General features: G+C 35.1%; 3 protein-coding genes across 3 annotated transcripts in view; 2 read left to right on the plus strand and 1 right to left on the minus strand.

The window, feature by feature from the left end:
* Positions 1-14,923, plus strand: part of LOC128997600 (mutS protein homolog 5-like) — a 27,640-nt gene extending 12,717 nt beyond the window's left edge. Inside the window, exons 11-20 of the mRNA XM_054423239.1 lie at positions 1,908-2,037; positions 3,012-3,202; positions 4,546-4,591; positions 5,330-5,468; positions 6,155-6,371; positions 7,062-7,211; positions 7,661-7,873; positions 12,137-12,274; positions 13,479-13,552; positions 14,304-14,923. Of these exons, the coding sequence (XP_054279214.1) occupies positions 1,908-2,037; positions 3,012-3,202; positions 4,546-4,591; positions 5,330-5,468; positions 6,155-6,371; positions 7,062-7,211; positions 7,661-7,873; positions 12,137-12,274; positions 13,479-13,552; positions 14,304-14,397 (1,392 nt within the window). The 3' untranslated portion in view covers positions 14,398-14,923. The remainder of the gene's footprint in view (positions 1-1,907; positions 2,038-3,011; positions 3,203-4,545; positions 4,592-5,329; positions 5,469-6,154; positions 6,372-7,061; positions 7,212-7,660; positions 7,874-12,136; positions 12,275-13,478; positions 13,553-14,303) is intronic.
* Positions 14,803-20,177, minus strand: LOC128997044 (tax1-binding protein 3 homolog). Its single transcript, XM_054422624.1, has 4 exons — positions 19,800-20,177; positions 19,100-19,228; positions 17,659-17,736; positions 14,803-16,405 (listed from the first exon to the last, which is right to left on the minus strand). Exons 1-4 carry the CDS (start codon positions 19,854-19,856, stop codon positions 16,295-16,297), a joined length of 375 nt encoding a protein of 124 aa, XP_054278599.1. The 5' UTR covers positions 19,857-20,177; the 3' UTR covers positions 14,803-16,294.
* Positions 20,178-21,581: 1,404 nt separating this feature from the next.
* On the plus strand, positions 21,582-27,340 carry LOC128997224 (28S ribosomal protein S17, mitochondrial-like). The gene is made up of 4 exons (XM_054422832.1): positions 21,582-21,710; positions 22,195-22,353; positions 23,874-24,067; positions 27,127-27,340. The coding sequence occupies exons 2-4, from the start codon at positions 22,234-22,236 to the stop codon at positions 27,293-27,295; spliced, it is 483 nt and encodes a 160-aa protein (XP_054278807.1). The 5' UTR covers positions 21,582-21,710; positions 22,195-22,233; the 3' UTR covers positions 27,296-27,340.
* Positions 27,341-27,995: the final 655 nt, after the last annotated feature.

Here is a 27,995-nt window from a genome sequence, read left to right on the forward strand (position 1 = left end):
GTTTTCAAGATTAAAGAAACGATTCAAGATTAAATGAAGATCTTCTTTGTTTTGATTTCAAATAATATGTTAAAGATTTATTCCACACTTTTTTGTAAATTTACTAACATTTATATTTGAGATGTATTGTAGTGTTTAATCAATATTTTGTATGAAGTGGAATAACCTCAACGGTTACTCTTTGAAAACAATTTGGGAATAAAGATTAAGAAGGTTCGTACAGGTATTTGTTCATTAAGTACTTAAGTACTTTGTTGCTCCAAGCAAAAAATGTTCAAATAATATAGCCTAGCATGCTCGGTAGTAAAGGCAGCACCTATTTAACAGTAGAACATAGAGATAATTTCCATTTTTTTTTAACTAATCAAAAATATTTATATCGTGATTAGTTTCGATAACTGGGTAATGGAACCCTAACCAGTCACAAAATAGTTAGTAATTAGACGTTGATTGGGCCCTTTTTTGGTAGAATATTTAAATCAATCGCACCTTTGGGAGGATTACCACCACATATACAGGGCGTTTATAAAAGAATCATCAGGTTTTAAAACATTTTATTGACGTTAATGTTAAACAAATACTGATATAAAACATATCAACAAAAAGACTGTTAAATTTGTCATAGATACCCCTACAAGTGCTCAATGTGCCATCCATTAGCCGTGGAGCGAATTTCCAATCTATGCAGTAACTTGTCCCATACACCGGCTAGCATCGCAAGGTTGGTTGATTCTACGGCATTGCAAATTCGTCCAGGGAGCTCTTAAGCGTTTGAGGCATTGGCGGTACATAAACTTTGTCTTTTACATGGCTCCATAGAAAAAAATTACACACCGTAATATCAGGAGATCAAGGGAGCCATTTGAAAAGGGTCAAGTCATTATCGTTACATCTGCCAATCCACCTCTGAGGTAGCTTCTCATTGAAGTTATGAACATACGAGTAGATATTAAGGAGAAGGATGAGGCAGAGTTTTCAAACTAGCGATACCACCTTAAAATGCTTTTGTATATAAGAGGAGTCTGTCTAAAATGCCTCCGAAACTCAAGCTGGGCGGTTATTAAAAATGAACTTGAGTCATAATAAAAAACAGAAAATGTGTTTTCTTGAATTGTAATCATTTAAAAAATGATGCGAACACGTCCAAGAAAAAGAACAAAACTGATTATTGAACATCTAATTATAAAACTTGGAAACGTGCTTTTTAAGCACATGTTTGAAATATTAATGTGGTACAAGAATTGGCTGAGATACATGCCATCAAAACCTGATGATTCTTTTATAAACGCCCTGTACTTACACTAGGCTAATAGTGTTTTTTTTTTGTGTTGATCAGAAACAAATTTAGGGTTAAGTTCTGTCAATGGGATGCCTTTACTTATGACTAATTTTGTTAAACCTTTACAAAATGAGCATAGAAATAATAACTGGGTAGGGTAGGGATGCTAATTTAGCGGTTTTGACCAAGAACTAAGTTTATCTCAACACACCATTTTTTGCCGTTTCTTATTTGACGAAGACAATTTCTAATACTGTATTTCAATCGGGGAAGCCTTTTTATCAGCATTAACCAAAAAACCAAAGGTACCTCAATAAACCAATATTTATTCATAAACATGTTTGCTGCCGTTAGCAGTTACACCTCTGGAGTCATTCAAATTCTTTATTGAAAATAACATCAACAAAAGCAAACAAAGACAAACAACAAACTGTTTTTTTTTACACAAAAGATATGTTGTACTGGGATATCTATCCTGACACATAGATAATTTGATTCTGAGTTTGTTTGAATATTACAATAATTTCATTTCCATTTGAGCTTTTTAGGGACTTATGTCCCTACAAGCCACTAGTATATAACTTATTTTCCAAATTATTCAACTTTATATGTTGATATATGTTTACAGATAGCAGATTGTCTGTGTGACTCAATATACCTGATGTCTCACTGTATTAACAGAGTAATGGATTTTGAAAAGTCCGTCGTTCAGGGCAGGATAGTCGTAAAAGAAGGGATCTCAGATGATTTGGACAAACGTAAGTATTTGGTCTTAAAATATGAATTTAAACCTTGTATCGTTGTTGAATAAGATTGGGGTGAGTGTGATCATGTACTTATATTATACTTACCATTGAACAAGTTGAAGGAATCTATAGGTAAGCTAGAACAAATGCTCTCCACTGCACAGGATTCTGGACCGTCTGCTTTATTTATCTCCAGCTACTGCCTTCTTCTTGTTCTTTTTCAAGTGATTTTCTGCAAGCCGTTTTTTTTCTTCCAATTTTTCTGCTTCCTTGCCGGTTCCAATCTAGAGTTTGCAGGCTAATTGTTTAAATTTTCTTAAGGTGTTGCTTATCCATCCGTATTTTCTTCTTTTATGATTTCAACTTGGTTTATTTCGGATATCCTCCATAACTCCTCATCTCCGACTGGATCTTGGATGTTAATAATTTGTTAGAGACATCTATTTATACAGTTTATAAGCAGAAAATCATATTTTGGTTGATTGACCATGTTAACCTGTTTCCCACCTAAGGATTGATATTTTAATTGATCTTTTCTATAAACATTTTACGTCATGTGCCTATTCATACATTTTATTTATTTCCTAGCCACAGAATTTCAATTAAGTAATGGAATTATAGGACCTAACCTAGAACTTTCACTGAGCCTTAAAAAAGTTGCGTTTTAATCTGCTGAGGTTTACGCCAGAGTTTAGGAGTGCTGCTGTCGCAATATTTTAATGTGAGGGCGGTAAAACACTTCTGAAAGCAGTGTTCTTAGATTCTGGTGTAGACTCTAGCAGCTTTAAATGCAAAGTTTTTTTTGCTCAGTGATATATTCCACGCACAGATCCGTAGTCTATGTGGGCATATGCAAGGTTAAAAGACCCTGCCAACTTCCTTAAAAAAAATAGTTTGCATGATAAGTAGGCCTAGCACTATCTTTTTAGCAATTTGTTATAAGAATCCCAAATGTCTCATGCTAAGGTGGGTTTTTATTTTTCAAGTAACAGAAAACCGATCTCGCTTGTGTACTCTGATGGACCAGCTGGCAGAGGTAGAACTGCAAGATTTGCCAGATTATGTAGAGTCTTGCTCCCTCAGCTATATCCCAGAGTCCGGATTTTTCCTGGCTGTTCCCCTCTGGCGTCCGGACCTTACAAATGAAGACTTGGAACTGCCTGACATGCATTTTCAGGTAAAATAGTTCTTACTTTAAAATTCAATGTTGATGGCTTTTTGCTATTTAACCCTTCATGGCCAAAACGCCAATATATCACCATACTGAGCTACCTTACTTTAGATCCAGGACCTACGTAGAACTACAAGAGGGTTTAGGATTGGCCAGTAATGAGGTAGATCAGGCTGACACATTCACTAACAGGTGGCAAGAGACCATCAGTGTACCTAATGTCTTGTAGCAAAAGTATTAATTGGTCTACGACATAAAAAATCTTGAGCTATGGGTTATGGTAAGGAGTCAGGACTGTAGACCAAGGAGTTTAAATTCTGACTCAAGTCATGGCTTGATGTGCAACTCATAAGAAATAAACTTGTCTGAGGCAGAGTTCCTCCTACAATGAACAATGGCTTGCTCAATTGATTCTAAGAAGATGAATTAACTCCTATCAAAGCACTCCTCATCAGGATTTTTGTTTTTAATTTGTTATTGATTCTTGCTGTTTCCAAGTTTCTCCAAGCTTTAATAACTTGTTTCCTGTATATGTTTGAATTTCATTCTTTTGAGTCTAGACTTATATTTTTCAATAATTTTATCTGAAATAATATAACAATAACAAATTATTTTAATTGATTAGATGCCAGTTACTGGTGTAAACTATTAATTTATAAAATGCTGAGCCAGTTTGCTTTGGTTGAAATGAAATAAAATTAAATGGTTCTAACTTGTCAATCTCTTTTTATTTATCTGTTATAAAAATACAGGATACAAGAGGTTAATGTGTTCCAAACTTTGTTTACCTACGACCGTTTTTAAACTAGTCGTTTCAGTTCAGTTCTTAGAATTGAAAAGATTCACTTAACAGTATTGCTTTACAACACAAGCAACGAATCAATGATGTTCAAAGATTGAGAAAAAAGAAGTAAAATTGTAATGCTTGGAACTTTAACTAATCAGCTGTTTACCAATTTAATTGTTTATGATTGGTGCAATTAATGGTTGGTAGAATGAGTCGTTCACTCACCAACCACGGACAACTCAAAAACCCACACTGGGGTGGGAGGTTGTTGCCACTGTCAGTGGGAATGAGAGGTTATAACCTAAAACATAACTTCTCAAAGAAGTTATGAGTAGTTATTGTTAGTACAGTCATAAAAAAAACGGCCGTAGGTAAAGTAGAGTACGCAACTCGCGTAATCTTAACAACACTCGTAGAAGTTTTTAAGGCACTTGTCTTTTTAAGACTCGTACCTTAAATTTCTACTCGTGTTGTTAACACTATCTTCACGCGATCGTTGCGTAAACTAATATTTATCAACAGTATATTATTAAATGGAATTTAATTTTCTCTCACTTTTCAGTTTATTAATGAAGACTCAGCCCACTACAAGAGTTCAAGATGTCATGGTAAGATATAAACTTGTTTGGTTGCTGTGCAATAACTATTCCATCTAAGCTTGTTCTGTTGATATGATAAATATCCAAGCCCAACCATCGTTTTCACCAATGAAATAAAATGTGGTTGTAGGTTTTAAGAAATACCAGGGAAGATCTTTTACATTTTACCCCCTCTGTCAGTTAAAAAAAAAATCAAACTGGTTGTAGGGTTGGGCTTAGAGGACACTGAGGCTGCTCTCCTGATGGTAGACTATATGCTACTACTTGGGAGCGACTTCAGTCCCTGAGGTCCCCAGTTCAAATCCTGCCAATCACTAATGGATTTTAGCTGTTTGATAATGTTACAACCCTTTAGGCCCAGCCTGGAATAATGTGTGAAATGGTTCTGAGCTAGGACCAAGTGTCCTAGGATGGATAAAAACTACATTCTAGTATCACTAACAATAATAATAACTTTGACTATAAAAACACCACTTTGTACCCACTATCATCGTCATGTTCACCACAATCTTTTCTTTTTATTTTAACTACACATTACATTTTCACAGTCAATTATACACTTGCAAGCATAATAAATTCTTTTCTTGGTTATCTTAACTCATAGGTACAAATTACTCAGTCTACGCAAATACATCCATGCTTATGTTGACTTTTATCTTTGTGTGAGTATTTTTAATCTCTCTCTCTCATTTCAATTATGATCAATTTGTCAGAAGAAACTTCTTATGTTCCTGTATTATTTTCCAGAGCTTGACAACATGTTGGGAGACTGGCTGATGCAAGGGATGGAGATAGAGTCGAAGATAATTTTGAAACTGGTGCAATACATCCAGCGCAACGTCGGGCCCTTAGTCAAACTGACTGCGCTCATCGCTGAACTCGATTGGTACATAGAGTGATAACAGCAAACTCGGCTTTATTATTTTGCCAACATAAAATTTAGTCTAAGAAGCTATTTTAGGCAGCTAAAAAGCTTTTATTGTTTTAAAAAGGTTAGTTTAAGCGACAATGAGACAAACGGAAAGTAAATAAAAGAAACGTCTTATAACACTTAAAACATATATTTACGCTTATACTGTTACTCACAAGACGGTAAATATACAAAACAGATGGTAAGTGGTGATCGATTTCGATTGGACACTCCAATCATCATCAGACCCAATAGGCGAATTCTTAGGCGAATCATTCGCCTATTGGGTCTGATGATGATTGGAGTGTCCAATCGAAATCGATCACCACTTACCATCTGTTTTGTATATTTACCGTCTTGTGAGTAACAGTATAAGCGTAAATATATGTTTTAAGTGTTATAAGACGTTTCTTTTATTTACTTTCTGTAAATTTAATAACACGTACAATGCTGATCAAGAAGTTATTTAATGAGACAAAGTGAAAATCAATCAACAAATTTGATTGGTCTGTAGAATCAACTAAGAAAACACACTGCTAGGTCACAAATAATTTTTGAAAACCCGTCAAAACAATCCAAGATTGGATTCAATGTTTTATTTATAAAGATTATTCCAGCCTCTCACAGTCACCATATTGACTGCCTATAAATTTCAAATATAGTCTTTTGGCACTGGCGAGAGCTGCCCGAGACTTTAACCTTGTCGAGCCTCAGGTGACCTCGGACAAGCAGATACACATCAAGAGAGGACGAAACATTCTACAGGAGCTGTGTGTGGAGATGTTTGTACCTAACGACACACACTCTAGCGTGGAGGACGGGCTCGTCAAAATACTCAACGGTCCTAACGCCAGCGGCAAAACTGTCTATCTCAAACAGGTAATTAGTAATCACCATCAAAATTGTTTTATAGTTGGGTAGCTGAGTGGTTATAGTGCTTACTTTGTGATCAAAGGTTGGCTGGTTCAATCCTGAGAATTGTCATTAGTTTTTATAATTGTTTGAAACTTAACCCAGCTAACCTTGATCATTGGTATAATAAATGGTCCTGGCTAGGAAGCAGCAGATCTTGGTCAGTATAAGGTACACAGTTTGTCTCACTCCGTTGTCATATTGCATTCATATTGTGCTCAACCAATTGGTGCCGACTTACGAGCGTTACTCGTACAGCTGCTGCAGGCTCGGCGGCTGACTTACGAGGGACGCTCGTGTCACCGCTAGGCAGCCACTAGTTAATTTTTTATTATTTTTCCCCCTTTTTGTTTCATCTTACTTTTATGATGTTTATAAATGTCTTGCTTCATGTTTTGCGTATTTACTCATTTATTTTGTGAATAACAAACAAGGTTGTGTTAACCCAGTGGAAACCAGATATCACCAAATATGTGACGTCAGTCTATTTTAATGTGACAAGCAGTCTATGGGTAGAAACCGGCCATCGCAAATGTGCGTTGCTGGTCAATATGAATATAAAATTTAGTACTATTGCAGTAGCCAACGTGTCTAATACCGCTAATAAATAGATGTGTACATTTTGTTTGCGTTATTGACCAAGGTTTTTGTATACAGGTTGCCCAGATCGTCTACTTGGCACAGGTGGGAAGCTACGTACCAGCTGAGAGTGCTACTGTAGGTGTTGTGGACCAGATCCATTCTAGGATACACCCTGTAGACGCTGTAGACTCACAACTGTCATCCTTCATGGTGGATCTCAGACAGGTAACCAACACAAAAAAATACAGGTGAAACACACAAAGTGTGAGGTTGTTTAATGTTAATGCATTGATTTCAAATTTTAAGAATGAGTAAATCTATTCATTTCTCAAATATCTAATCTAAGCCTATGGCCACATTGAGTTTTAGAAAACATTTACTTTTGAGGAAAATAAAAGGAGGTAACATTAAACGTTGTTCCTTTTGTTTCAAGCTTATGTACTTGAGAAAATATTTCACCTTTTTCACCCTACATTATAACATTGAATTGTATTTTGAAAATGACGTTTGTGATAGATACACTTGGTTCAATCGAAAATCTCAGGCTTGTATACTTCTTGTGGGAGGCATATTTTGCCGTCTTAAAATGTATTTGACAAAAAACATAAATTTTTAACAGATCACTCTAAATACATATTATTAATCCATTATTACCTTACAAACATTTTTTTCAGATGTCAATTGCTATCAGGAACTTTACGTCCAACTCACTGGTCATTATCGATGAGTTTGGGAAGGGCACTCCGGAGGTCAACGGCCTAGGGCTACTCGCGGCCTGTTTAGAATATTTTGTAGCCAAGAACCACGAATGTCCTCACCTCTTTGTGTCAACACATTTTCACTCTCTGGCTAATCTGCTTCCCCCATCAGATAACATCAAGCTTCAGGTAAGGTTAATTTGGTTATCCTTTGTTGAAAGTAGTAGCCTGTTCCTTGAATAGTTGTTTCCTTACTATCAGACCAGTATAATAACGGTAAAACTGTATTCAGACTAATACAAAGTCTGTTAGGTAGAATAAGTCATTGTAGAAAAAAATATTTGATTTTTCTCTTTGCAAGGCGGTAATTTGGAGACTGAAACTCTACAAAATGGCAGCTTTGAAGAATTAAATTAATTTTTAACTAGTTATATTCTCACGATTAGATGTGAGTAGAATCAAAAGATACAGACACCTTAGGCCTACCGCACACGAGAGACTTTTTGTCGGCCGACTATTTAGTCGTAGTCGGGAGTCAAAGTCGGCCCCATAGTGGTAAATCTGAGCGCGCACACGGGCCGACAGCAGCAAGACAGTCGGCAGACTGTCTTCAGACTGTCGGGGAGGTTTGGTGCTGACCGATTTTCCCGCCGACTGCTCCCCGACTCAACTGTCGTGTCTTATTGATAAAGGCACGGAGATAAGTTTGAGCGCGCACACTGACGACTAAAAAGTCTGTCTGTCTGGCAGTCGAGTGCGTTGTTATCATGTGTATTATTATTGTTATTGTGATAAGTATTGTTATTTGTGTGTTATTGTTACTATTATGGCTTCGACAACCACCAGTGCATGTGTTTTGAGGGACGAGAAAGTTGATAAACTTATCAATGAAGTTGAGGCACGGTCCCCTCCTTTATAATAAGGCGTTGAAAGAGTATTTGGTCATAATAAAAAAATAGCAACCTGCAGCAAACCTGCAGACTAAGTGAATTCCCATTTGCCTGATTTAATTTATTATTTAATCTATTTCAATAAAATTAGGATAAACGAGTACCTAGGTTTGCTGCTACAGGGAGGGTATTCAGGATGTGTTTTAGTAAAACATTAATAGCTGAGAATAAAATAAATAGATTTGCCAAGTTTTATCAAAATACATCCATAAACAAGCAAACTACAACAGTTTACTTGTTCTACATATAAATTACATGACAATTTTAACATTAAATATTTGGAATTTCCCTGTAACCATTATGATAACAATTAGCATGCTAAATTATTAGTTCTTCAAGCTCTGCAAAATGCTTTCTAAAGAAATTGCTGAATCTTTTGTTTTTATAGTAAAAAAATGGGAAACCCCCATTTTTACCCTATAAAACCCCCCATAAACCCCCGTTCCCAAAGTCATGCTGGTTTGCGAACTCATTCGAATAAAATACATGTAGATTTACACTTTTGTACAAAATTTCATCAAAATCGGATAATTTTGTTCGATCTTGCTAACGAACAAATATATACAGTATATATGTGTGCGTGTGTGTGTGAATTTGAACGGATAGTGTTTTTGAAACACTATGTGTGTATTTGAAGCTGGGGTAATCAACACTCATTCATGACCACATGAAAGATTTGTCCGGATATTTCCTCAAATCCGAGTATAGAGATAAATCTGGCCTTTCAAGGTTCTTGGACTATAAATTAGATGCACCCAGTATTTTCTCTTAAGTTTTCTTCCACGAAATCTTGTCAGTAACGCACATATGACAGCGGTTTCTGTCATATACATCCAAATCAGTTAAGTGGAAGACTGGACTCACTGATAAGATAATGATAAGTTTCTTTGTACACTGGCCACATGTACTGGATAAAGTGGCCAGTTAATTTCCAAGCAAATTTTGTATCCACTGTGTGTTTATATTGGAGGAAATAAATTCATTATTTCATTATTTGACACTCGAAAGACGACTAAACAGTCGTGTCGTGTGCGCACCCATAGTCAACGACCAAACAGTCTTGACGACATTTCGATTGTCCCCCCGACTCCAGCCAGACAGATGGCCAACAGTCGGCCGACAAAAAGTCTCTCGTGTGCGGTAGGCCTTAATGGATAAGAATCTATATATTTAATACGCTAGGCATATTTTTGTCATAATTGTTTTGGAGCAGTGGTGCTACCGAGCACCATGTCCAAGGTGTCATTAGAAAGGTCTTAGCATGCGGTTTTGCCATAAAAAAAACTTTGGAATTCCATCAGGGCTCTGCCCCAGTGGCTTTCAAAGTTCCCATGTTATTCTTATGGAGTAAATGTTTGTTTACATTTGAACAGATGAATACTTTGAAATTGACACTAATATTTGAAACAGCTGGTTATACTAAAATTGGAGTCATGAGCTATAAGGATTTATAAGATTAGTTGAAAAGATTGATTGTAAAAAATCAAAACATAACCAAAAAATCGTTCCGACATAATGGAGACTATAAGACTTCGAACAGGAAGGCCAATAGGAGGCCGAAGAACTTTAACTGGTATCAAAATTCATGTTTTCGGCCCCTGGACTATATTGTTAAGACAATAATAGGTTTTTTACATACCTCAGTCAAATAGTCCAAAAATGGTATTGCTCAACAGCTTACATGTTTCGTTGCGAAGACAACATTATCAAAGCTTGCAACTCGTCAAAAACACATTTAAAACACGAACACGAACACAGAAGACATTAATACGGTACGAATACACAATTGACATTTAGATAGCGCTATCATAATACTGATTTGGTCCGGCGCGGCGCGGGGCTGCTACCAGCCCCGCGCCGCGCCGGACCAAATCAGTATTATGATAGCGCTATCTAAATGTCAATTGTGTATTCGTACCGTATTAATGTCTTCTGTGTTCGTGTTCGTGTTTTAAATGTGTTTTTGACGAGTTGCAAGCTTTGATAATGTTGTCTTCGCAACGAAACATGTAAGCTGTTGAGCAATACCATTTTTGGACTATTTGACTGAGGTATGTAAAAAACCTATTATTGTTTTAACTGGTAGACGCGAACTAAATACAAATAATACTATTATAAGATTAGTTGAAAAGATTAATTGTACAAAATCAAAACATAACCAAAAAAAGTTCGACACAATGGAGACTATAAGACTTCGAACAGGACGGCCAATAAGAGGCCCACGAACTTTAACTGGTAGACGCGAACTAAATACAAAATAAATTTATTTGATTTGATTTGATTGTCGTTGATAGCCGAATACAGCAAGCACCCTTCCGTTTTGGGTTTAAGTGTGTTCTCCAACAGCCGCATGAAGATTTCACATTCAATTTAGGACTGTTGGATAATCGCTGCATAAGCTGTTGATTTTGGAAGACAAGGAGGCGGGTAGGACTACATCGGAAACAGAAGAGAGGAGATATTAGATGAGTGGCAAATGCGTTGGGAGCAGAGTGTTTTATGTTAACCTTTTAAAGGTAAACGTTGGGATATATACCTAACATCAGAAAGAGACTAGAACAAGATTGGAAGATGGGCCATTATGAAACGCAGTTTGTCACAGGACATGGAAATTTTCAAGGTGAATTTCACCTGGTGGAAGAGGAAGTATGTAGATGTGGAGAAATAAAAACCACGAGTCATGTATTTATGAATTTTTTACTTCAGGAGACAAATAGGATTTAAAAAAACGCCTGTAATACTTAGCAATTGCTCGAATTCGAGCAACAGGTACACTAGTGTTTTTATTCATATGTTGATACAGCCTTTGATTAGCACATGTTCTCTGTAATTCTTCATTGTACTGAACTGTGAGAAGAGCATGCAATGGGTTTTAAATACTTTAAAATTTGAAAAATATTTGGTTACAAGAAGGGTTAAAATTCCATAGTTTATTTGGTTATTGGTCTTAAGAAAATAAGGATACACTGATGGTACTTTTCTAAAAAGAAAAAACTGCTGGTACAAAGAACTAAATAAGTGCATTGATATTGGCTTATTGTGATATTTTCAGACCGTAAAATCAGCTGAATAGTTGCTTTATTAAAAAGCATTGACTAGTTGCTATCAATTTTCATGGCACTGCGTTCTCCCTAGTTGTGTTCCTTTTCTGTGAAGTTTGTGTTTGTGAAAGATCTTTGATTTTCGAGCCAAGCCAAGTCTAGCCTAAAAGCTGAGTGGTCGAGCACCAAATCATAAAAAATTGCTGTGCCAAGATTTTATTCTTGTGATAGCAGAAAGTGTCTGCGCGTAATTGCGCAATTGAAAATGTATGAAGTCTCTAGAATTTTGGATTGTGGTAATATTATGTATATGGCTGTACACTTCAAATTACATTTTCCTTATTTCCCGGATTGCAATATAGTAATTGGGCACTTTCACTAACCCAGCACTAATTAGTTACCACATTATGGGGCCGGACTGGTGAGAGTTCACTGTAGTTTGTATTTTCTCTTTGTTGCAGCATCTAGAGCACATGTTGGACAAAGGAGAGCTGGTGTTCCTGTACAGACTGCGCGATGGGGTGGTGGGGGAGAGCTTTGCACTGAGGGTGGCACAGAATCACGTATTGACACGTCCATGGGCCGACAGAGCTGCTCAGGTGAACACTAATGGCAGAGTGAAAATAGTTTCACCATTATTTTCAACCACTCTAGCACAATGTCATTGTGTTGATTGAATTGGTATAAATAGGAAAACACAAATGTATCAACTAAACGTGCTCTGGAGCCAGAAAATCTTCTTTTAGCCATAATGTGAAGTGTACTATTCAGAGATATATAGTCATATATGCAACTAGTTATAGTGTGGTGGTTGCTGCCAATCTGAACTAATTTGGTACCAAATTGTTTTGATTGGCCGGAAATCGTTTAAAATAATCACAATGATATATTCTTATCACAGAAATACAACACCAATTACAAAAACAATGTGATTTTCTCATACAATCATGACCAGATCGTAACAATTTCTGCACACACTGTGATCATCTTCCACAATCTTAATAATATCCGCGTAAATCTATTGTGATCACGGCAACACTTGTTCTTCTTACGACAATGTTACAATCTGATAAGAGAACCAGCAAAACCCTGTTATGGGTGCTTGGTCATATAGTCATTAAAATTTCCCTGTTCCATACAAAATTCACAGATTTTCCCCAGTCATAAAAATTCATGCACGATTCCTGGTTTTTCTCAGTTCTCAGGCTGGACACCTTGGTTCGTACAGTAACCTTTTACTCCAACAGGTGGTTTGTACAGTAACCTCTTGCTCCAACAAGTGGTTTGTACAGTAACCTTTTGCTCCAACAGGTGGTTCGTACAGTAACCTTTTTCTCCAACAGGTGGTTTGTACAGTAACCTTTTCTCCAGCAGGTGGTTCGTACGGTAACCTTTTGCTTTAACAGGTGGTTCGTACAGTTACCATTTGCTCCAACAGATGGTTTGTATTAGTGGGGTTTCGTTCAGCAGAACTACAGTGCACTTGTTTAGCAGCAGTAAGTTACATCCATCTTAAGAAGGGGTGAAAATGTAGTAGGAGCTTAATAATTTATGTTCTTTTCGAATGATGGGGTTGAATTTTTTGTCTGTAAATTAATAAAGTAGTTTTTTTTTTCGTTATGATAAACAGTGAGTAAACTGTAATCATTTAATGTTAAATCACCTTGACACTCTTAAGCAAGTACTTTTTCTCATGTAAGGTTCTTGAAGCTCACATAGACATGGTGATCAAGTATAATAAAATGTATAGATTTTAAATATCATCAAAATGATATTGTTTCGTTTTTTTTTTTTTTCTAACAGATTCTGCATACACTGAAGAACTCTGGTAGTTTTACCGCAGACAGTGACAACAGACTAACTCGAATGGCAGCTAAGTATGATTTTCCAATGTTTTATATACATATATTTTTTTTATATATTTAACCTAATTTGTATATTGTGACGGGTGGATATTAAAATCCGTTATCAAAATATAATTTAATGGTAAAGTAAATAATAATAAGATATTTAATATTAATTTTCATACTTGTTGCAATGAGGGGGAAATGGATTAATTAACGATTAAAAAATGTGTAGGAAATTTTTAAGATAATCTAGAATGGCGTATACCGGATGTCCCATAATATTGGGTGACATCATCTCAATTAAAAAATGTGTAGGAAATTTTTAAGATAATCAAGAATGGCGTATACCGGATGACCCATAATAGTGGGTGACATCATCACAGCCATGAAAAAATAAAAGTGATGGAATGTCAAGTTTCAGATAAATTAATGTATACAATTTCTTGTCATCACTTTTAGAAATTTTGTCATATCAAAGTCAGATTTGTGGCATTAATTTTCTTTTTTAAATGATGTGCTACTTTATAAGGGTTGCCAATTGAAAATTTTAAGTTACCCCCAGCACTTAAGTGCTTTTAAGTTATACTATTTGGGATGGGGAGTGAATTTCAAAATACCACCAAAAAGTACATTACTTTACTCTAGTAACGTCAATGGAAGCTTGTTTGAATTTATGCTGCCGTTCACAAGTTAACCAGGCGTGGACTATTATGGGACACCCGGTACATAATTCTGATCTACTTTGTGATCTTTTGAACTATCACGGAAACATTGTTATTAGGAGGAGTAAGTTCCTGAAAGACTTCAGTAAGGCAGAGTTAACCGAGGAGAAACTGAGTGAACTGAAGAAAGAACTGGTCGGTCTTCGCCTTTAAACACACCAATAAAGAAACCAGACCTTCTATATGAGATGACTTTTTTCGAAAGTGATTTTTTTCTTTGTAATTTTACACATTTGGTGTGTATGGTTTAGCAGTGTATTGATTTAGTGGTTTTGTCTGAATTTAAAGTACTCTGTTCAGAATCCATCTAATTTTTTATGGAGTGTCTTTTTTTATAATCTATATTTTTAACGAGTGCATCAAGTTCAAAGCTAGACTCTCAGAAAGTGAATTACTTTAAGGGCAAAACGTCTGACAGTGATTTAATTTGTTTGAAATGTAATTGTGTACCTGTAGTATGAGTTCTCCAAAGTCAAGTTGTTTTAAATCTAATGCACTGAGATGATAGGAATGTGTATTTTGCAGACAATGTTAACATTGGTTAAATAATAAATAGCATAATGATTCAAACATTTTATTACATAAAACAATGTACAATAAAAATGTAAATAAGATTGTGATCCATCTAGTCTATAAGCTATAAAATATGCAATTTGTTCTTAAATAAAGCGTTTGCCATCAATAATTGTTAAAATATTTTTCTCATTTACTTCCTGCACACAGTTACAGTATAATAAATTTTACAATAAAATTTTCTTACATTGTGTTTCACATGCAAAAGGGTTCTTGACTGATCAAGAAACAGTTTTACAACTAGGTTTTCAATCAGGAGTCTACAGGATTTAAAACCGTTTTAACCATTCTGAATTCTTATTTTCAGTAGCATGAACAGACAGCAACAATTTAAAATGTACACATTAAAACATGAATACTACATGCATTTTTACAAAGTGGCATAGTTACTGATTATCAAAAATAGGATACTCATTCAAACATAAAAGATCATATAGTTTTGTTACAAATACAAGCTAATATGTAAAAAATTAAAAATTATAACTACATAAATGCAATGTACTCATTTCCACTGACACTTTAATGTAGGGTTTGACAGTTAAAATGAAGCTTGTTGGAGGATACTATATTATAAATAATTGGGTAAAGATGTAAAACGTAAAGTTCACTCGGACTTGACAGCTGAGTTCTAGAGCTTCTGCCATCAAAAAAGCAAAGATAAATCTCAGATGGTAACTGAAGCAATCCTGATTGTGATTTTTACTCAAAATTGTGCCGAAAGAATCCTCATCACAGAGAATCACAATTATTTGTTCAATTGGTGGAAATATATCTTTAGGTGGAATTCTAACAGCCAGATCAAAGTTGATAATCACAAAGTTTTGGCGAGTCAAAATTTGGATTAAAGAGCAGTACTTTTTCACTTCATTTGTCTTTACCAGCGGAGTTCTTTTTGAAAATTCAGCTACACTGAAGTAATGTTTGCAGAAGATTAAAAAAAAAAAAAAACCTGTAGAAGGTTAAAAAAGTAGTTGCATATGCAGTAGTTTAAGTTTCCACTATTATCAGAGTATTGAGTCCCAATTCACATTATGGCAAACATATGTATATTAGGCTAAACGATATTTTAATATCTGGCTGTTAATAGTAAGACTCTTTCTGCCAGTGGGAAATAAGGTAGTGGCTATAAATTTCACATCCCATTGTTGTATAACCGATAGGACTTGGGCCAATTAAAAAGTTATTTGACAGACTAATTAATTGTAATTTAACACATCCTATTTTGATTTTAACTCTCACTATCTTATTTAGAATAAGAAACCACTCAAAAATGTACATCTATACAGTTTGATATAAGTACAAATATAATAAATGCTATTTAATATTGGATAAAATTTCAAAATTGGGTGGGATAAAATTGCAGTACACCACAAGGTTATTATCCTGGAACACTTAACATGTATGACTTATTGGTATGCAATGGTATGGGTTGCCTATACAACAAGCAGGTACGATATATACGGTGACGAGGAACATTTTATGTGGAAGTGACGCCCTTTCTAGCCACGAGCAAATTTAGGATCGGGTGTTTCTTGATGTAGTCTACTGCCTTTTTATGAGTCACCATAGTAAAATCATAGCCGTTACACTGGAAATTGATCAAATACATTTTATTAGTAAAGGTGTTTGTAACGATATACAATTAGACTTCAATAAATTAGGCAATGTTATATGGTTTTGAATCACAATTGGGCCTACATAAAATTAGATGTGCAGAAATTTGGAATAGAGAGTGAATGGAGTAGGATTCAGGCAGGGAAATTAAGTTTGTAAGAGGTATTAAAGGGGTATCAAGATTGGATAGAATTAAGAATGAAGAGTTGAGAAGAGGAATAGTTGAAGAAAGTTTGAGAGAACGAGTAGATAAATCGAGATTGAGATGATTCGGCCACTTAAGAAGAATGGAAAATTATAGAATTCCTGAATGAAGAAGACCAAGAGGATGACCTAGAAGAAGGTGGATTGACAAGGTGAGAGATGTGGAAGCAAGAGTGCAGTGGCAGTATGTGGAGGAAGAGGAATTGTGGAGGGACTGTAGAAGATGAAGAGGCCTAGTGAACACCCAGACCTGGAAACTGGAACGATGGAGAATATGTATGTATGTAATATAAGATATGTGAGAGATAGTTGTATTAAGTTTGAAGAATATAGCCGAGCGAATGCTGAGATGCAGGTGACACAACGCACGCAAGCAAAACTTTGCTTGTTTGTAGGTGAAACTTCACCTACAGGTCTTTGGAGTTTTCTCCGCAATTGTTAAGCTTACAAAAAAAATCAAGCATTTACAGAACATGTTTTAAGCTATACAAACTGGTTGAGAATCTTAAAAATAAAAAATAACGGACCAACTCAATCACAAAGGCACATACCTTGTGTCTGAGTAATTTTACAAGTGGCGTAAAATCTTTGTCTTTGCTACAAAATGTATCATGCGTGTTCCAGACAAATACACGCGTGTGCCCCAGCTTACGTGGCTTTGTAAAAAAACATGAGGACACAAGTTTTCTGCCGCTTGTTGCGTTGCGTAGCCTGTGTCTTAGCCAACGACCGGCCTTTAGCTCAGCTTTCTTACATACTTTTCGGGCATTAATTGTTAGCTCAATTAGAATTTTTTTGGCCATACTCCTTTCCAATTATATTTCCTAATTAATTGTTTCTCTTATGTTTAAAATAATTCCTACAAACTTATCCTAATATAAGTTATTTAATTTTAAACAAATACTAGTAAAAGATATTTGATGAAAAACTACAAAAATTCATACATAAGAAGACACTCTTCATGAAAATGGATCTCATCTAGAAATGAGAAAGAAAAGTTCAGCATAAGTTTAGGACTCTTACCTGTAGTATTTTATCGTGCATCCGCAAACCAGATTTTGATGCTGGGCTCCCTTCATGTACCTCTGTTACGTATATACCCTGGAAATATGAAATAATTAACAATCTAAACTAAGCCGGCCGTAGCAAGATCAGATAACACGGAAAATAGTCAAACAAATTGAAAACATGTTGAGAATCATAAAATCAATAATATTTCTTTGGTTTTAAACCTACTTGAGGTTCTAAACTTGTCTTTTGTTAAAACTACTTCCCTTTTCTTGGGTATTTCTGCTATTCTATCGGTAAAGCAGTACAAACCCATATACAACCCCTATTTTTGAGGCGAGGAATCTTATGGAACCATCGCCGCCCCCACGACCCCCCCTTTTTACTTTCAAGAGGGGAAATGCCTCCCAAATAAAATATATATGTATTTTTTTCATTTACGTTGATTTATTATGTTATCCTCCATAATTACAGTCATGTGCAAGTACCTAAGGCTTGATGGCCATTTTCCAAGTATAGTCAGAGGAAGCAAAGCAGTCGTATCGACGGACAGGCTGCATAGAAGGCCTACTGTGACAACACATGGATATAGTATGTGATTTCATGGTACTCAATCATCCACAGAGTCGGATAGGTAACACCAAAGGTTGGGTAACCAAATATCAGAAAATTAAGATCTTATTGTAATAAGGATTTAAATAACATCTTGATCAGCATTGTACACGTGTTATTAAATTTACGGAAAGTAAATAAAAGAAACGTCTTATAACACTTAAAACATAAATTTATGCTTATACTGTTACTCACAAGACGGTAAATATACAAAAAAGATGGTAAGTGGTGATCAATTTCGATTGGACACTCCAATCATCATCAGACCCGATTAGCAAATGTTGTGAAGAAGATTCGCTTATTGGGTCTGATGATGATTGGAGTGTCCAATCGAAATTAATCACCACTTACCATCTTTTTTGTATATTTACCGTCTTGTGAGTAACAGTATAAGCGTAAATATATGTTTTAAGTGTTATAAGACGTTTCTTTTATTTACTTTCCGTAATAAGGATTTGAAAACCATATTGTGTTCAATTTGATTATATCATACTGGATCATAATTGCATTATAAATTTAAAATATTGAGGTTCCATTCAAACTAGTGCCATGCACATTGCACAAACTGCGGAAGATTATCCTGGCAATCTGGCATAACAACTATTAATGAAAGGAATCATACGCACAAACCGTATTCATTCATGCAAAACTCCACAGTCAACTTACGTCCCAGCAAAAATCATATGAGGATTTGTTTGAATTTGGAAAATGTACCGTGAGTTGAACTTGAACTTTAAATACTTTGTTATCACTAGGCCTATTGATCATGCACATTCAAGCTAATCTCATGAAAATGAGTATTAATATTCCTTGAGTGAACTGTTAAACGAAACTGTCAACTTACGTTATCTGTATAGCCTTGTGGACTTTTTCTGTAATCTTGGTCTATTCCACCTCCAATTTTGAAGCCACATTTTAAGACTTCTCTGCCTTCATGATCGACACCAGCTTCCTTTTGTAAAGTGATTGGAATCTAAAATAACACAGAAAGTCATAAAGATTTAACAAAATAATTAACGTAAATCATTAAATGAGTAGCCTATTAACTTAGCCTACTGTATAACTTACCGTATTAAGTTAGTTAAACTAACTTAGCATATTAAACGCAGTCTATCCCAAAACATGTTGACCACATAAAATATCTAAGTTAGGCCAATTTGACGAGGTAAGTTAATCAAATTACTATCACAACAACAACAACAAACCTGTTTTTAGTAAAACTTTATTAGCCAAAGAGCAAGATAACCAAAGTAAAATATTGAAGAGTAAGTAACTGGCAGTTGAATTTTACGTCGGGTCCGGACTAACCTTATAATAGTTTAGCCTACTTATAATTATCTAAGGTTACTTATACTAATAATAGGGTCTAACCTAGACCTAATAACAAGTTACTTTCATTCGTACAACATAGCTTACAGCCTACAGGGCCCTTAGAGTACCACTGTCATTATCAAAAACATGTAAATCTGACAGATTATTAAAAAAATACAATCTGATTTATTGTGTAGAACACAAACAACAGCATATCACTGTAAGTTACTTACGCTGAGACATTCCATAGCCGTTCCGGCTTGGTGCTGAAATGCCATTTTAGCACACATTTCATAACCTTTTTAGAGAACTTTTTAAGAGGAATAAATGACCTAGGCCTATAAAAATATTCTTTTCAAGAAAACAGTTCCAGGTAGGCCTAGCAATCACACAATCATCTGGCACTCCCTAACAAAATTATTAATAACAAAACTGATTTGTATTGAAAAGGATATTTGAGTTTAATCAAAGCAGTTGAATGCAAATACTATCCGGCAAATAATATTCGCGGACCTAATTTATAACTATATGCAATTTAATTAAATGTGGAACACCCTAAACACTGATGATAGGAGGTAGTTTAGTTTAGAGGTTGTGTTGTGACGTTTCGAGTTTACAGAATGGAAATGGAACAGCAGTCCTTCTTCTTCTTGCCAGGCGTGTCACAGCAGTTCTTGGGGTATCTTCTAGATATTGTCATAGATTAAGATATTATCATACCTTATTTTTATATTGTTTATGAGATCCAACAAAATTTTATTATTAGAGTCAGTTTATGCGTTTATACGAGTTACATTGTGCCGTGCGCGTCACTTTTATATATATATATATATACTCACGCTAAAAAGGTTGATGTTAGATAGTGCCAAGACCAGGGTTTGGACCGTTCCCTTTAAAAACCGTTAAGAAATGCCATTAAGTTACCGTAAAATAACACGCCCAGTCCAAGTCCAAGCCCCTTGATGACATTACCGATTATATATCTTCTTTGGAAATTTTTAACAAGCTACCTAGCCCTATCAAGCATCTTGAGAGGTGAAGCAATTTTATTTTTTTAAGAAGCTGGCCCCTCTCCTCAAATACAAGGATTATTTTGCTTTGACGACACATTTTCCGCATGTTCTTACTGGTCCACCTATCCTCATGCCAAAGTTCGAAAATGTATGTTTTTTTTATTTGTGTCAGTTTTTTTAAAACTTATATCTGTAAATTGAAATTAGGACACTATCAAACAAATAAATTGGTTTTTTGTAGAGATGGTAATGACAATTATGGCATGTAACGGTTCGATATCACGATTATCAAATTGGTCGTTTTTGTACTTAATTCTGGTTGGCTTACACTATATAGCAATATTGTTCCATTGGCAAAAGTGTAGTTCTGTTGTGTAATTAATAATAATGTAGCAAATTAAGAATAAAAGTAGTTATTTTTAATCACGGCCACCTTTAACTCCAGGCCTCAGCCTGGTAGAATTGGCAACGTTGCAAGTAGTGTTGCCTAGTGCCAGACGTCCCATAAGATAACATTGCAGACAGGGGACACTAGCTCATTCATTCGTGTGTTGTTAATTTTAATTTTAATTTATGAACATAAATTTATTAAAAGATTGAAAATAAAACATATACTGTATAATTGAAGGCCAAAACAGTATTTTTATTGAAAATCTATTTTTGTACATTTAAAGTGAAGTCAATATTTTTATAGACCAGTAACCAAGCTTTATTATGCATAAAACATACACAAATAATACCATTAGCTGCCTCCAAACAAAACGGCTTTTACAACCCTACTTGCGATGTTGCCACTTCGAAGGCCACAGTCTGGAGTTAAAGCATAAAGGTGGCCGTGTTTTTAACAGTTCTATGAGTATACCATAAAACTACATGACATTTTAGCCAACCTACCTACAGATAGCACTATATTTGTAATTGTAAATAGCTAGCAGCACATGGAACAGAAAAATGTAGAAGGAGAGGAGAAGTCGGGGAAAAGAAAGCAAGAGGAAAAACAGGAAAGTAAACAAACTCTCGGTCTTATCTTAACCTTTCAATTCAATTTATTTCATTACTTTATCACATAAACTTTTTTCACAATTTAAAAGCATTCATATTATATTGGAAAATTCGTCATAATACATGTTGGTAGGTATTTACGAACTAATTTATTTACTTGAAAATGAAAGTATGTTAATCTCTTGTTGCTGTAGGCCTAGGCAGCCTACCTAGCTTTAGCCAAAGGCCCATTAAGTTACTGGCCCAGTAATGGGGATGCTCAATGTTTAAACTGTAATGCAATGTCCTCTACTCAGTTCATTAGTTTATAAGTTAGCCTAACAGCCCTTGAATGTTAGGACTGAATAAAATCTGTTTTGCGTTCAGAATTACTGCTACAATACAATAGTAAGTAAAGTATCTAACATAGGCCTAGTTCTGTAAAACGCCACCAACCGAAACAATGAGGGTGAGGTCATTACTGGTACTGGTAACCTACCATGTATTCTGTCTTGTTTTGTTTGTCAACCTATTTATTAAGTTACACCTGTGTCATTTTTCAAAGAGTTGCAGAGAATAAACACAAAAGCTTATTGAGATCATTCACAGTTTGAGATCATGTGAATTGTTTCAGGCTGCAGTTTGAAACTTAATTGCTGTAACTAACAACACAATGTCTGCAAGTCAAGCAGCAAAAACCATCTTACTTATGGGTAAATGTCTTCCTACTGCCAAAGAAAATGCAGTGAAAGTTGCAATCAGCAGATTTGAACTGAATAAATACCTCAATATTGTAAGTATTTTGTGAGTTAAAAATTCTTAAGAGTATCAATAATCCTAGATGCCTTATACAGTAGACTCTCGCTCATCCGGACTAATGTGGCGGACGTCCGGTCTGGATTACAAAAAATCCGGACTATCGAGAGTTGACTGTATATCAATTTTGTTCCAGGTCCACAGTATTGATAGCCATGCAAATGCAGTTCCACCTTAAATCGATAAATTGATTTTTGGTACTAGTTGGTAGAGAAATGTCTTCTTATTTAACATAATAAATCACTTATTATTAAAGTACTGTAATAATAAACCATACTCTCCAGTTCTATACAATTTTTGTCTAATTATAACCTATGATTTTTACCGCTGTGTTATCAGAGTTTTTGATTAGGCCTATCCGAGGTAGTCTCGGTCCCGTATAGCTTGGATAATTGGAATTCTACTGTATACTGTGCCACTAAAAAAAATCACAATTGCCAATCCGGATTAGCAGGAGTCCGGACAAGGCCGATCCAGATGAGCGAGAGTCTACTGTATATAGTTTCTCAATACAAATAAGACAAATACTTGTTACCTGTAGGCCTACTCTATACTCAGAAGGTACGGTACTCAAAGATCAACTCACCGTAAGGTAGGCTATGGTATGACTAACAGTTTAACATGTTCGCTCTGACAAAATCTTCTGCGGTTTTTAAAGTTTTTAAGAAGTGTACCACTGGTGGTGAGCACAGTGGTCCCTAAAACTCTGAAATGTACCACCGGTATAGACAATAGACAATATTCTTTATTTACATATTCGTAGAGATACCGTAGGCCTATTCTTTTTTGTGGCGATTACACAATACAAAACAGTATTATGGAGTTTCTGTGGTAGCTTACAATGAAATACATTTGTGTTTCAATTCTATAGCAAAGCACCGTGTTACCGAATAATTGTTATTATTTATCATAACACATCAGACTGTTTTAAGTAGCCTATGTAAAATTAAATGAAAACTCGTTCAAATCAGGCTTCCAAAACAGCAAACACAACCAAACACCTTGGCCGTATGCATCACTGTCTGAATCTGTTTCTTTTTGGCTCTGGAAGCCCAATCATTAGCTAGTTGTTTGCCAGATTATCTCTAGAGTTGCTACTCAAGCAAAAGTCATTTAGAACTTCATGATGTACTGTTTTACCGAGGTCACAGGTGGTGCACATCGAAAAGCTGTTATATATATATACAACAGGTAGATGTGTACCATGTCCAGGTAGGTCCTGGTAGATATGGTCCATGGTTTTTATTGGCATAATTCAAATATAATTTGTACCATTTTTATGTAGGATAAGTAAGTAGTGTATGTTGAGTTTAAAATAGATTGGTTTACATCCATTTTGTTATTCTTAAGTCTGTAGTTATTTTAGTACACATATTGACTTTTGATTGAAATTAAATCTGTGCGCCACCGGTGTACACTTTGGAGCAAACGTGCTAACACTATATTTACCATATTTTACCAGAATCAACAATACCGTATTGTATTCCTTTGTTTCAGTATTTCAAAAATGTTGAACTTGTTTATGCTCAAGATACTAACAAAGTAAGTAAAGTAGGAGATATTGTCTTGCTGGAGAAGTTACCAGAAAAGATAACAACAATGATACAACATAGAGTCAAGAAAGTTGTATTCCCTCTTGGAGACGTTACTGATCCAATCACAGGCAAGAAGGTGGTCTTCGACCAATACAGGTGAGCCGATCAAGCTGTGAACCTATTATATACGGAACTAAGCATAGACAATAACTTAGACTTATTGATTACCGCACTGATCATAGTAGACTGAGACTGAGGGTTGAGCAGTGGCCGCTGACATCACATGTTGACACTGTTGACAGTGCAGCCACCACACACATAATTACCTATCTCTAGCGAGTTAGTTCATATATGACAGAACCTATGAAAACTGCTTAGATACATTGCCAGCTAAACACTGCAATGTATTAAACAAAATAATATAAAAGGACATACTTTTGACCATAGCTTAAAAGTAGACATCCCATTTCCTTGATAAGGCTTTTGCATAGGGATGAAAATAAACGCAAATGAGTTAGCTGCACCTAAACACCACAGAGTGTGGGCTAGCTATTGTTGATTTGTGTCGTACACACTAACTTTTTAACCGTGTCAAACTAAATGAACAACTTTATGCTACAGCAACTTTTCACTCCATATCAACTAGACTTGAAACCTAAGGGAGAACATATCATTTTGACAATAGAAAAACTGCAAGAAAATCATTCAACTATAATATAGTTAAAATAGTTACGGAAAGTAAATAAAAGAAACGTCTTATAACACTTAAAACATATATTTACGCTTATACTGTTACTCACAAGACGGTAAATATACAAAATACCCCCGCCGCAGCAAACCTGCCGACTAAGCGAATTTCCATTTGTCTGAATTGATTTTCAATTAAATATATTTTAATAACATTAGGTTTGACGAGTACCTAGGTTTGCTGCTACAAGAAACCTAATAAAGTGTGTTTTTGAGTAAAATATTGATAGCTTAGTACAAAATAAATAAATTTGCCAAGTTTGATCAAAATATATCCATAAACAAGCAAATTACAACATTTGACAATATTCTCCATAAGAATAACATGGGAATTTTAAATTTACAATTTTTTAAATTTTCTCCGTTACTAATAATCGAACAAAAATACTTTTATATACTAAATTATTTGTTTTTTAAGGTCTTTAAAAAGGTCTAAAAAGAAATTGGGAAATTTTGTGTTTTGAGGGTCAAAAGTGAGAAAAACCAATTTTTACCCCATAAAACCCCCCCTAAAGCCCCGTTCCCATGGTCCGATCATGCTGGTTCGCGAACTCATTCAAGTTTATCTCGCTTTACACCTTTAAACCAAATTTCATCAAAATCGGACCAAAATTACTCAAGTTATCGCGTTCACGGACGTATATATATATATATAAATCTATATATATATATATATATATACATATATAAAAATTTGAACGAATGGTGTTTTTGGCCTCTGGGGACATCAAAATGAAAAAATAAATCGGTCCCAGGTCTAGGTCTTACCGTGCCACCTACGGTAATAGCTACTTCCCTATAGGGAAATTCGCTAAAAGATGGTAAGTGGTGATCGATTTCGATTGGACACTCCAATTATCATCAGACCCATTCGCCTATTGGGTCTGATGATGATTGGAGTGGCCAATTGAAATCGATCATCACTTACCATCTTTTTTGTATATTTACCGTCTTGTGAGTAACAGTATAAGCGTTAAATATATGTGTTAAGTGTTATAAGACAATTCTTTTATTTACTTTCCGTAAATTTAATAACACGTACACAATGCTGATCAAGAAGTTATTTAAAATAGTTATAAACTATAGAGGATATCATCCTCTTTGAGCAAAAATTCTGGCTACAGCTGGTCCACATAAATGGGACGTTTACTTAAGCATCCATAGTCTCTATCCCATTACCAAAGAGCACCTTTTTTACAGTTGATTTTTTTATTATGTGGTATTTAGTGGATGGAGTTTTCCATTGCAGAGAAAAATATGTTGCCTGAAAGACCAATTCTTCATTTCTCCTATTTTTTAACAACATGTTAAGTTATGGTAATAGCCTTATGGTCGGTTTAGCTTAAAGCCGTTGATGATCGATTGGCGAGATTGAAAACAAAACCTTTAGGACAAAAGCACCAGTACCACATTTGAACCGCTGCAGATGATTTAATCACGGCTATAATGTAACGTTAGTATTTTTTTAGTAGAAATGCTTAACCCTTTGAGTTGCTAGGCCATCAATTCGTATTTTTATTTTGTAAGACTTTTTTTGCCTTTTAGCTGTTCTTGAATTGAAACTGCGTTGTTCTCACTATTTTATTAATCAGCCTAATTTGGAATACCTAATAGACAGTCAATAACAAATAAACAAAGCAAAGTCTTGGTATTTGCAGTAAACATTAAATGACACTGTGTTTTTTGTTGTTTAAGTTTTCTTATAAATTGTAATGCTTATAGCATTATTTGAAACTAAAATCTCATAAAATCAAAAGGCATCTTGTTTACAACGTAATATTGAATTAAAACTTGATTTATTTTGATAAGGTTATTAATAGACTTTTTAGGAAAACCCTGTTTGTTAGTAAAGCCTCAGTAACACAATTTATAATCACTGTCGTGGTTCAGCTGAAAAAAATCATCAAAACAGTCTTGACTAACTAGTCCCGCTACAGAGTAACGCATTGAACAACTAAGTTGTAGTGCCATCGGTAGCGCTATCTATTAGCGCTTGTTGAGGTCAGCTCAAATACCAGTTTTTACTCCATATTCTCCAAGCAAAGATAGCCAAGAAGGCTAGGTCATGTGTCACTTGGCCAGTGGCATTCACTTGTTCGGGTTCCATTCCCGTCCTGTGTGGCAAATAATTGTTGCTTGTGTGTTTGTAGCAATATACTACAACCACTGGGGCATAGTGAGGTGTTCATAATCCTTGGTTTAGACATACACCTTGAATCATCGGATTGGGCGAATCTTTTAGCTAGTTAGTGTATCCTATAAACATGCAGGTCACCAAAGGCCATTTTGCTACTTTTTGTTAAAATTACCTTCCTCTCTAAATCCCTTAGAGGTTTTAGTGAACAACGATATATCGTTGCATAGCACTCACAGGGTTAAGTAAAGTTATTTTACACCAGATCCTGTTAACGTGATCACCATATTACGTTTAAAAATGAACTTATCAATGGAACTTTGATATTTTTCAGAGACGACTTGAAGGAATCGCAAAAACAGTTTGGAGAGGTAGAGTCGGCATTTGACTATGAAAAAGCTCCGCCTCGAGGATGGCAAGAGGGTAAAAAGGACTTTACGGCCAAACCTGTCTACAAGAAATACCACGTGTTTGAAGACGATGACCAGCCGTACGCCAAGTAGATCTTTGTATAGTTAGAGTTTGTAAATATAAATTATTAGTAGTTATTTGCTCTTCAATCATATAACCCTTTGCATTTGTAGAAAACATTTGCTCTATCAATAGATGAAGTACCGGTACCTTACTTTCTTGGATATTAAGTTTGATCAAATATGAAAGTTTTAAAACATTTAGACAATTTTAAACATCATTTTATCATTTTATCACATTTAACAATTTCTTAAGTAGGCCTATATAAGTGCAAACTTTTTAAATCAATTAGAAAAAGATTTAGGAGAGTTAATTCATTGATTTAATTTAAACAAAAAAATATTCATTTTTGATGTTCGAAAGGCATAAGTAGGATGACTAGGTTGTACGGAGATACGATATCAAAGCCCATTCTGAACTGATTATTTCTGACTGGGACTGTGGCGTCGTCCTGTTATCCAGCTACTTGAAGGTCACTAATTGTTGATATTTAGTCATGATATGTGGATGCGATACCCCATGGTGTGGATTAACGTCACACTAGTGATTACTACGACTATCCGCAGTACTATCCTGATAATTAGACCAATTCGTAAAATTATAAGGCAAAAATGTGGTTCGGATTCCACTATAAACTGTGGGTCCCTTAGTTGCCATTGGCTTTATGCGCTATTAATTAACAGCTGTATCCAAAGAACATGTCGGCCTTAGTCAATAACAAGACTACAAGAT

This window comes from Macrosteles quadrilineatus, unplaced genomic scaffold (genome assembly GCF_028750875.1).
Source record: "Macrosteles quadrilineatus isolate MER2022 unplaced genomic scaffold, UCM_ALF_1.0 Scaffold_6__1_contigs__length_79288215, whole genome shotgun sequence".
Lineage (NCBI taxonomy): Eukaryota > Metazoa > Arthropoda > Insecta > Hemiptera > Cicadellidae > Macrosteles > Macrosteles quadrilineatus.